The 11893-nt window shown below is 44.4% G+C and overlaps 1 protein-coding gene and 1 pseudogene across 2 annotated transcripts in view; one reads left to right on the top strand and one right to left on the bottom strand.

The window, feature by feature from the left end:
• The window catches only part of Kin (Kin17 DNA and RNA binding protein), a 37122-nt gene that overhangs the window by 17944 nt on the left and 7285 nt on the right, over positions 1 to 11893 (bottom strand). Inside the window, exons 2-5 of one of the 2 annotated variants that reach the window (XM_008825123.3) lie at positions 10601 to 10695; positions 3483 to 3526; positions 3279 to 3401; positions 1535 to 1716 (exon numbers count right to left, since the gene is read on the bottom strand). In XM_008825123.3, the coding sequence (XP_008823345.1) occupies positions 1535 to 1716; positions 3279 to 3401; positions 3483 to 3526; positions 10601 to 10695 (444 nt within the window). The remainder of the gene's footprint in view (positions 1 to 1534; positions 1717 to 3278; positions 3402 to 3482; positions 3527 to 10600; positions 10696 to 11893) is intronic. The other variant, XM_029559691.1, reaches the window with a different exon arrangement.
• LOC103727301 lies at positions 8048 to 9634 on the top strand (annotated as a pseudogene).

The raw sequence follows: 11893 nt of genomic DNA, 5'->3' as shown, positions 1-11893 counted from the left end.
GGGGGCTGAAGAGATGGCTCAGTGATTAAGAGCACTAACTGCTCTTGCAGAGGACCCAGGTTCGATTCCCAGCACCCACAGGGCGGCTACAAACTGTTTTTAACTCCAGGTCCAAGGGCATCCGAAGCTCTCTTCTGACCTCCACGGCACTGAATGACACGGGTGCACTCACATACATGCAGACAATACACTCATACACATAAAATAAAAATAAATAAAAATTTTTTTTAAAAAAAAAGGTATTTAAGAAGACAGGTATGTTTACCCTGATTATGCACTACACACATACAACAAAATGTACCGTTTACAATTCTCGTTTTTATATATCAGTTTTAAAAATTCAGACAGGGGACCAGAGAGATAGCTCAGTGGTTAAGAGCACTGGCTGTTCTTGCAGAAGACCTAGGTTCCATTTCCAGCATCCACATGGTGGCTAACACCTGTACATAATTCTAGTTTCGGGGGATCTGATGTTGTTTTCTGGCTTCTGTGGGCACTGCAAGTATGTGGTGCACTTCTGTGCATGCAAGCAAAACAGTCATACACATAAATTTTTAAATTTTTAATTAGGTCAAATGTAGTAATACATGCCTACAATCCCAGCCCATAGGAGGCTGGGGCAGAAGAGCTTTGCAAGTCTGAAAACAGTATAGGCTGTATAGCAAGACCCTATCTCAAAGAAACAAAAACAAGGTCAGTTGTGGTGGCGCATGCCTTTAATCCCAGCATTTGGGAGGCAGAGGCAGGTGGATCCCTGTGAGTTCAAGACCAGCCTGGCCTACACAGTGAGTTGCAGGCCAGCCAAGACTACAAAGTAAGACCTTGTCTCAAACAAACAAACAAAAAACAAAGATTACACAAAAAATTTATGTTGACATTCACGGAACTACAGTTTGTTGTATTACTACCTAGACCTCAAAAACAATCTTTTTTAATTAGAAAAATACTGAATAGGTAACAGTTTCACACAGATACCAGGTTGCAATTACCTGCTCACACACAACTGTTAGCAATCAGGTCCCATGACATCATCGTTTGCTCACTGTGATCCCCGTCACCCAGAAGCATCCTGGCACACAGACACACCAAGAACTAGTTGTGGGAATAAACAATGTGGTGTTGTTGCTGACCCTGGCCCCGTTACCATCACCACCTGTTTGTCTGCCTGGCTTTCACTGAGACTTGAAGCCTCCTTAGCTCAACGCTCTCATCTGCCGTCACATACTCTTTGTTTTCCCTGGGCTGGAGTAACTGCTCCAAACAGTTTATCTCTAGTGCTGCAGTAACTAAAATCACAGGAAATGATCTATCCATTTATCTTCCCATTAGGTCCTGTCTGCATTTTAGAGATAAGGAGACTGAGTTTCACAAGATTATTTAGTGTAAGATGAGGAACTAAACCAAGGTTTTTTTCAACTCCAAATCTTGGGTTTTCACATCCTTCATGCTCTTTCTCCTGCTCATTAAAGAAAATTCAATACATCTTCACTGCTTTCAAAGTTGCCTGTCACAGGCTGGCTGCTCCTGCTCCCACCTGCTCTTTCCCTTCCAGACCTCTTCTCACTTGTTCCTCAATAAATTTGGCAGTTTTCTCTTCATCATCCAGGTCTTGTTTCTTCTTTTTTTCCAATTCTAGTTGTCGGCGAATAGTTTCTGGGTCTCTGTCTATGTACTGAATGTACCAGCCTTTTGGTGTCTCATCTACTTTACACAAGCCTTAAAGAAAGCAGACAGCATGACTTTGCATATAACCAAAGCACAGTGTAATGTCCCCCTCAGTCACATAGGATCAAATACATTCAAACACAAAACTCTGAAACACATGAAGCTTTCATACTTACACAGCTAGGCTGAGGTAACATTTAGGCAAGAGAAACACATGAAAAAGCATCCTACATAGCAACTGTTTAACTATATCTAAAGTATTTAATATCCAATGAGTACAAAATCATCTGTGATTTAAAACAGAATAATGTAACACACTGACTAAGCAAACGTCAATACAAACTCTCTCCTGTCTACTTTATTTCTCATCATATGAAGATTAGAAATGGGAAAAAGAAAAGCAAACCAAAAAAATCACCTCAGGACAGAATCCGGGTCTCCCAAAGAAGAGGGCAAACAACACTGGAAGTGGGCTCACGCCTACAACCCAACACTGGGGAAGGCTGAAGCAGGGCGGCCAAGGTGAAGGCCAGCGTGGGCTACATAATGAGTTTCAGGGTAGCCTGGGCTACAGTGTGAGCCTTCGTCTCAACCAATAAATAAAAAAGGGAAGGAGGAAGGGGAGGAAGATGAAAGGGGAAGGAAAGAAAGCTTGGCAGAAACTGCCATGATAAAAACATTTGTTTTAATCATAGTAATTTAATGGAGGGGGCACATAGGCCATGGTGTGCATGTGGAAATCAGAGGAAAATGTGGGGGACTCGGTGGATCTCGGTGGTCAAACTCAGATCATCAGACTGCCAGTAACTTGTGAACTAAATGCAAGTATTATGGTTTGGAAATGCAGTGTCCCCGAAGGCTCTAGTTCAAAGCATGGTCTCCAGCTAGTGACCTGAGGGCTCTGACCTCATCGGTGGATTAATCCAATCATGGGCTCCTAATGGGGTAGTGCTATTGGGAGGCAGTGGAAAGTAACAGGTAGGGCCTGGCTGGAAGATTAAGGTTACTGGGATGGTGCTCTGGAAGGGACCATCTTATCCTGGCCCCTTTGCTTCATCCCATACTCCCCGGCATGATGTTCTGCCTCTCCACAGGCCCCAAAGCAAGGGAGTCAAGTGGCCTATGAACTGAATTCTCGGAAACTGTGAGCCAGAACCTTTCCTTCTTCAAGGTAATTTTCTTAGCTATTTTGTAACAGTAATGAAAAGTGTCCAAAACGGAATGTTTCAAACATAAATCTCTGCATGGTCAAAAAGAAGTAGTGCAGCCAGGCATGGTGGATGCTGGGCATGGTGACTCTGCAATGCATAAGCCCAGCACCTGGGAAGTAGTGACAGGAAGGTCATGAGTTCCAGGCTAGTCTGGGGTATATAAGACCCTGTCCCAAAAACAAACAAACAAACAAACAAAAAACAAATAAAACAAAACAAGAAGTACTCTAGATATTGCTATTCAACTACAATAAACAAATGTAATTGTGGAATAGTATGCCCCTCCTTCAGTTAACTGTCCTGTGCATCATCCTTTCTTCCATGAATTTAGATAGACATTGACAATGATTTTGCTCTTCTGAATTATACCCACAAAAAACCTGCTGAACACTCTCTTCTTACCCTCTCTGCCCAGCCACTTGGTAAACTCCGTCAGCGTTTCCCACTGGGTGGCGTTCATGTGGATGTGCTCTCGGTGGCTGATGTACTCATTGTACACAATGTTGTTGTGCACTCTCTTGGTGCCTAAGAACAAAATACAACAGTGCTGAGTCCCAGGCGATTATGCAATAATAAAGTTATGCGTATAATACTTAAGATGTTTACCAAAGCGTCTCCTGAGAAGTTCTAGAAAGTCATTTCGGAATTCCCTAGTAAGGAAAGAAAAGACAACAATAAGGTACTTTCTACAAATATGTAGCACTGTCTTCCTGAAATTTAAGCAATCATAAACTTTAATGACCAAATGACACATAAAACATCTGTGTCATCATGTGCTATAAATCTTTATTTAAATATTTATTATTTTCTGTGTATGAGTGTATTGCCTGGGTGTGTTTAAGTGCACCTGTGTTGTGCAATGCCCCGGACGTCAGAAAAGGGCATTGGATCCCCAGGAACTGCAATTAAGGACATTTGTTAGCTCCCATGTGGGTGCTGGGAATCTAACCCAGATCCTCTGTAAGAGCAGTCATCGCTCTTAACCACTGAGCTATCTCTCCAGCCCCATGTGATATAAACCTTTAAGGCGAGCAAGGAAAGAACCTCAAAGATTACCTCAAAGTCTGAGACCAGCCTGGTCTACATAGCCAGTGCCAGGCCAGCTAGGGATACAGAGAGACCCTGTCTCAAAAAGACCAAACAAATAAACAAACAAATAAATAAATGCAATGGAAGGAAACTAGGCTTGGTGGTAGACACCTGGAATCCCAGCACTCAAGAGCTTAGGCAAGAGGATTGATGTGAGCTTGAGGACTAGCCTGGACTCCATCACTGAGTCCAGGCTTTGTAGTAAGACCTTGTTTCCAACACACACACACACACACACACACACACACACACACACACATACACCCCGCCCCCAGCCAAAAAAAAGGTTAAGTCTGCTAGCGTCTTAGCCCAGCAGGTAAGGTCATGGGCAATGAAAGCAAAGCACTCTGCATACCAATCACAAGAAAACCAACCTAGCTTCATCTAGCATGTTCTTGAAGAAGCTCTCTTTACCGAAACTTCACACACACACACACACACACACACACACACACACACACACACACCCCGCCCCCAGCCAAAAAAAAGGTTAAGTCTGCTAGCATCTTAGCCCAGCAGGTAAGGTCATGGGCAATGAAAGCAAAGCACTCTGCATACCAATCACAAGAAAACCAACCTAGCTTCATCTAGCATGTTCTTGAAGAAGCAGTAAAACTTACTGGCCATATTAGATCACAACTTTCAAACACCTCTTCTAACACTGTGATGAAATGAGAGCTATCGATTAACTGCTGCTGCAGCTGTGTATAACAGGTGCCAGGAGAAAGGCACCCATGCAACTGAGCTGTGAGTTGAAATATTATTTTCAGGGGCTACAGCAGTGCAGTACCACATCACAGGGACGCCTAAATAAAGACAGCCTGACTCTTATATCCATTTAAATCATGAGCAAGGCCTAAACTGTTATGAGAAACTGTTTCTTCAGACTTCTCCTGGAACTGTGCTCTTGAACAAAGGCCTTGATCCCTCTTTACTAAAACTATACATCCAGCATGAAATAGGGAAGGAAGGACAGAATCTGTCTTACGGGGAAACCTGCCCATTGTGAGCCCTGCTGATTTGAACAGTACACACACACACACACACACACACACACACACACGTCATCACTCTAATCCCACCTACTTTGCAACACAAACAGGCTTATCTGTTGCTTTTCATGAGCTTAATATTTTCATAGCATGCATACACACATACATTATTCTGGGTCAAGGCCAAGGAAAAGTCATCGGATGAAGGCTCTATGTGTACAAGAGGAGCCCGAGGCCTAGAAAGCTTGCTTATCAAACAAACTGAGATGGTATTAAATAATCAAAAATATAAGATTAATCTTTTTTACAAGATTAGATAAGTAATTTGAGCAGAAATCATTACCACAATGGGACATGTGATGGTTTGAATGAAAAAGTCCCCCACAGGCTCCAAGTGTTTGGACATTTTGTCCCCACATGGTGGCACTATTTTGGGAGGTTTTAGGTGTGGCTATCCTGGAGGAAGCATGTCACTGGGGGTTGGCTTAGACAGTTCTTAAGCCTGGCCGGATCTCCAGTCACTCTCTTGCTTCCTGTGCCTGCGTGATGATGTGAGAGCTTAGCTTCTGCTGCTCCTGCTCCAGCTACCTCCAGCCACCATGCCTCCCTGCCAGGATGGACTGTAATTCCCCTGGAACGGTAAACTCAAATATACCCTTCCTTCTATAAATTGCTTGGGTCAGTGTTTATCACAGCAACAGAAAAGTGACTAATACAGCACATTAAAGAAGAACAGATACATAAACTACCATTATCCCAAACTGCACATTTCGTAGACATTTCCTCAAAATTAAAGAGTGCTGTGTTGAAGAACAATAAGTCAACTCTGCCAATAAGATTTGCGTTTCCAAGTAGCAATAAGAATTCTGGCAAGTAGCTGCTGCCACTGTGAGCTCCACATGGCTCCCAATGCACATAGATGTTCTAGCAATGCCCTTGCTGCTACAATCAGTATGACTGGATGGCACTACTATAAAACGGCTCACCATTTGGAAGGTCTGTATAAAAGTCTAACACATATACATTACAAAATCATGCTTGGATACAGTATCTGTCCAAAAGACAGACACTGGATTTTATGCAACAGAGTATATAGGCCCTTGGATCTAGTGTCATATTCTACTTCATAACTACTTTTTGTTAATATTTATTTTTATTTTATGTATTTTTCCTGCATATGTGTATATGTGTGTGTGTGTGTGTGTGTGTGTGTATGTGTACCATGTTGCATGCAATGCCCACAGAGGCCAGAAGACAGCACTGGATCCCCTGGAACTGGAGTCATGGATGGTTGGTAGCTGCCATATGGGTGCTGGGAACCAAACTTAGGTCCTCTGCAAGAGCAGGCAGTGCTCTTAACTACTGAGCCATCTCTCCAGCCCTACACACTCTTATCTTAATGTAATTAAAAAAGAGCAGCACTTCAATTTACTTGAAAAGGTATTGAAATACCCTCCCTTCTAACTATGCATCTATGTAAAGGCTGAATTTCCTTTATGAGTTTCAATAAAAACATTTCATAACAGAAGGAAAAGAATGTAGCTGTCTTTGAAGTGAGTCACTAAAGATATTTACAAAAATGTAAATAAGATACAGGTGTTTGTATTTGGAAAAATAGACTGTTTTGCTTTTGTTTTTTCTATTAAAAATCTCAGTCAGAGATAGTAGAACACACCTGTAATCCCAGCATTTGAGAGGGTGAGGAAGGATTCTGAATTTGAGGCCTGCCTGGGCTACACAGCAAGATCTTGTCTTACAGTAAACAAACAAAAAGGACTCTGTGTGTGTGTGTGTGTGTGTGTGTAGTTCATGCATGCATGCATACATGTGGGCACACATGCACATATGCACATGTGTCTTCCTTGATCACTCTCCACTTAATTCATTAAGGCACTGTCTCTCATTAAACCTGGGGCCCACTGATTTAGCTAGTCTAGCTACATCCAGGCACTTGCCCTGAGGATCTCCTAGTCTCTGCCTGCTAAGTGCTGGGATTACAGGCTGGCCAATATGCCTGCCAGCTTTTATGTGGGTGCTGGGGACCTGAACTCTGAACCTCACATTTGCACAGCAAGTGCTTTATCCACTGAGTCATCTCTCCAGTCCGCTTATTTATTTGAACATGGGAAATTATTACTTTTCTGTAACTGTGATAAAAACACCATAACCGCTGGGCATGGTGGCACACTCCTGTAGTCCTGTAGAAGCAGGCAGATCTCTGTGAGTTCAAGGCCAGCCTGGTCTACATAGTGAGTTCCAGGGGCTTACACAGAGACCCTGCTTCAAAAAAACAAAAACAAAAAAAAAAAACATAACCAAGGCAACGTACAGAAGTTTATGTGAGCTTACATTTCCAGAGGGTAAGAGTCCAGAACGATGGGGGAGGCATGGTAGCAGAGGTGGCTGGAGCATGAAGTCAAAAGAACACATCTTCAAGAAGGCACAGTAAGCAGAGAGAGAGACTGGAAATCTGGCAAGGCTTAAGAACTCTGAAAGCCTGCCTGCAGTGACAGGCTTCCTCCAGCAAGGCTGCACCTCCCAAAATCTCCCAAAACAGCGCCACCAACTGGGAACAAAATCTCCAAACACTTGGAGCCTATGCCGGACATTCTCATTCAAACCACCACAGGATAAGATATCACTGTTTAAGAGGATTAAGAGGGAATGGAGAGCTGGGCTCAGTGATTAAAACCACAGGCTGGTCTTGCAGAGGACCCAGGTTCAATTCCCAGCACCCACATGGTGGCTAACAACCATCTGTAACTCCAGTTTGAGAGGAATCTGACAGGCTCTTCTGATCTCCATGGGCATTTAATGCCATGGGTACACTTACATACATGCAGGCAATACACTTATACACACAAAATATTTTTTTTAAAAGAATATTCTTAAAATTTCTGAGATTTAATTTCTAATACTGGTGCACATAATCCATGTAAACAAAAAAGCTCTTTGAGGTCTTCAATCAGTTCTAAGGGTTGAAAAGAATTCTCAGAAGACTTAGATGCTTATGAACAAACAGACTGAAGACTATCAACAGTAATGATAATTAACAAATTTTAATTAGTACTAGACACTCTTCTGGGCTCTTTAACTGCGTGTAGATGCCTGGGACTAGGAGCTTAAGTGAAGAGGGAATTCCTTTTCGGTAGACATCAACTGCGGCCATGGACTCCCGCCGGGGATGGTTCCAGAGTACGAAACGGAGAGGGGGGGGCTGGGCTTTGGGCGGGGCCTAGTAGGCTGCTGGGCATCCCAGGTCTCAAGTAAGATTACTCTGGCCGGAAGGGCGTCCTAACCTCGGAAGCTCCATGTCTCTCGTTGCTCATACCAGCGGCGATGTGAATGAGTCGCCAGAGTAAGAGGATGTGGCGGCTCCTACATCTGGGCCTTCTTAAGGAGGCCTGTTCGCTTCTCTCCCCCCACCCAAGGTTCCGTCCATGCTACCCCCGCCCACTGGGGACCCCAGGCTCCAGCCTCCCCTGCCTTTGCCCTTCGGCCTGGGGGCTTCCCCCACCTGCAGGGGTTAGCCCTGCTGGAGCGGTGGGCGATGGGGAGGCGCCGGGGTGCAGTTGTCCCAAAGCCCTGGGCTCAGTCTCCCCGCTGCTGTGGACGCTCTCGGACCCCCCGGGGCTTCCCAAGCCAAAGAGAACAGAGCCAGCGAGGATCTCAGCGCCGAGCTGCACAAGGGGGATTCAGAGTCTGAGGAAGAAGAACCTGCAAGGAAAAAAACTGTCCCACGGGGATCCGGTAAGGGGACCGGTTTGTCCGCCTGGCTGCCTCAACCTAAGACCCTGACTCCGAAAGAGACTAACAGGTTGCTGCTGCCCCAGGCCTTCTCCGGAAACCCTCAGCTGTCTCCTCCAATGCTAAGCCCTTCAGACTAGCTTCTAGGACCAAGCTCTCCTCGCTCTAGCCCCTTTGTGGGCACCACAACCACCACTCCATTAGCTTCTGCTATCAAGGCTGCTGCCCTGCAGGTGACAAAGCAGGTCACACAGGAAGATGACGACAGTGATGAGGAAGTAGTTCCTGAGAACTTTTTCTCCCTCCCGGACAAGGCTGAGCCACACTGAGTTGACCCATGCCCTTACCCTGTTCCCACTATCCCCGAAGAACTGCCTCCAGGCACAGAACCAGGACAATGCAGCCAATGCTCCCCTTGAGTTCAAGATGGCAGCAGGCTCAAGGGGGCCACCTTAGATGCTGAAGCCTGGGGATGACTACAGCTACAATCAGTTTTCCACATAATGGTGATGCGGCTGCCGCTGGTGCTTATTATCAGGTTATTACAGTGGTGCCTACAATCCTGCACAGGACCCAGCACTGCTCCCTCCACAGGAATTTGCTCCAGATGCCTCCTTCATTGATAACGAAGTCTTTAAGCAGCTTCAGGGCAAGAGAAGGGGGGGGCGGGAATCTACTTTATGGAGATCAATGGTGATGACCAACTCAGTGGGGCCCAGCAGTGGATGACCAAGTCATTGACAGAAAAGAAAACCATGAAGTCTTTCAGCAAAAAGAATGGTGAGCAGACAAGAGGGCAGCAGCAGTGGAAACATCAGATCACAAACCTGATTCACCAGGCTAAGGAGCGGAAGCTGGTGCTGATGGATAGATACCAGGTCAGAAAACAAGCTCAGCCTCCTTCAGACTCAAGCCAAATATGAATTCTAGGGCTCAGAAACTGATTGCTCCAGGATCTCCTGCCAGCCCTATTGGCCCAGCACCCAGCTTCACCTCCTGGACCCCAGCCACTCTAAGTCCAGGACCTGTTCCCTGAGGACCTAGCCCTCATCACTGGGAGAAGGAACATGTCAGATAGATTTTTCTTAACAAGTTAGAAAATTCAGCTCCTTTCTGTGCTGGAGCAATTAGAGACTTGAGAGAGACCTCCAAAGGGCTCTGAGTTCTTGGCTGGGAGTTTTGTTCCCTGTCAGGTGTGTTGAGATGTTGAACTCTCCCCCAACACTTTTTTTTAACCAGAGATGTCTGTTGAAATAAAACATTCAGTGTGAGGAAAAAAAAAAAAAATTAGCTCCTTCAATCTTCTACACACATTATGAAGGACCCTAATAGTCTGTGAGGGTGTTTGCTTGTTTGCAGTGATACATTACCAATGAGGCAACAAAACCACGGAAAAGCTCGAATTGCTCATCCCAAGGTGCCCTCCACAGCCCCCGAATAGAGAAGGTTCTGAGGTCAGGGGGTTAACAAACGCAGCCTGTGTTTTCTCAGGAACAGCTGTGTTAGAACAGAAGTTGAAGTGGAAGGAAGGAAAGACAATTTGTTGTGACAAACACTTCTGTAACTATTTTACATTGTGATGAATTTTTAAAAGATTAAAAACTCATCGCCAAGCATAGTGGAGCACCCCTTTAATCCCAGTACTTGGGAGGCAGTGGCAGATGGATCTCTGTGAGTTTGAGGCCAGCCTGGTCTACCTAGTGAGTTCCAGGAGAGCTGGAGACCCTGTCTCAAAAAAGACCAAAAAAAGAAAGATTAAAAACTCCCCAGAGTGAGGCCACAGTCATATTACCATCCATGGGACAACAGATCTACAAATTATAAAACACTTAGCACTTCTATTAAATGTCCAACTGAATAAAGTTTAAGAGATAAGGATATCTTCAAGCTACTTACTCTGAAAAATAATCCATAAACTGCTGAGGATTTTCTGAAGCCAGCAATAATTGTCTCTGATGAGATTCAGACATACAATGACACTTGAAGCCATTCTACAGAAAATGGAAAGGGGGTAGTTAAATTCTCACTTATAGCATCACAATGGAGCCTAAATAGAAGTAGTTAATGAACCCCAGAACATAATGAACCCCAGAAATAGTTAATGAACTCCCTGCTCTTCAACGATAAATACATTTATTTTATTTTTATTTTTTGGTCTTGTTGACACAGCATCTCCCTGTAGCTCCAGCTGGCCTGGAACTCACTATGTAGACCAGGTTGGCCTCAAACGCACAAAGATCAGCCTGTCTCTGCCTCCCAAGTGCTGGGATTAAAGGCCTGCACCACCACACCCGGCTTGATAAATGACTTTAAAAATAATTAAATCATGGGGCTGGAGAGATGGCTCAGCAGTTAAGAGCACTGACTGTTCTTGCAGAAGACCAGGGTTCAAATCCCAGCACCCACATGGCAGCTAACAACTGTCTGTAACTCTAGTTCCAGGGGATCCAACAGCCTCTTCTGTCCTCTGTGGGCATTGTGCAACACAGGTGCACTTACCTACGTTCAGGCAATACACTCATACACGTAAAATTAAATAAAATATTTAAAAATAATCATTAAATCACTAGCTATAATCACTCTCCAGTTTTTGTGTGTGTGGTTTATGCATGTATATGTGTTCATGCATGTGTGCACATATGTGTGTAGAGGCATGAGGTTGACATCTGGTGTTTCCTCTAGGGCTCACCATCAAATTTGTTGACACATGGTCTCTCACTGAACTGAAGCTCACAGGTTAGATTAGCTAGCTGGCAAGCTTCAGGAAGCCTCCTTTGAGGTTACAGGGGTGGACCACCATGCCTGTCCTTTTACATGTGTGCTAGAAATCCAAACTCAGGTCCTCATGCTTACAAGGAAAGTACTTTTACTGACTGAGCCATCTCCCTAGTCCCCAGTTTTTTTATTTTAACCATCCATAGAGTTGAGTTTTGCGACTCTGCTAATCAAAGAGCAATCTCTGAGATCAAAGAGACTGAAAAATAGTGCTGTAAAATACAAACATTAGTAACAAATGTGTCTGGGCAGTGATTTCAGTTGTTGGGGGGATTCAATTTAATGAATTCCTTACTGAACACCTACTTTGTAGAGAGTGTTACGCAAGATCTTGGAGAGAGGAAATGAAGCAAAATGGCTCGTTACTGAGCTTCTACTACAAAATCTATTTTCACTCACTTTCTTCTTCTTTAC

The sequence above is a fragment of the Nannospalax galili genome, unplaced genomic scaffold (assembly GCF_000622305.1).
Source record: "Nannospalax galili isolate Female #2095 unplaced genomic scaffold, S.galili_v1.0 scaffold209, whole genome shotgun sequence".
In the NCBI taxonomy this organism is placed as follows: Eukaryota; Metazoa; Chordata; class Mammalia; order Rodentia; family Spalacidae; genus Nannospalax; species Nannospalax galili.
The sequence above is the reverse complement of the archived record's forward strand: the minus strand, read 5'-3'. Positions and strand labels throughout refer to the sequence as shown.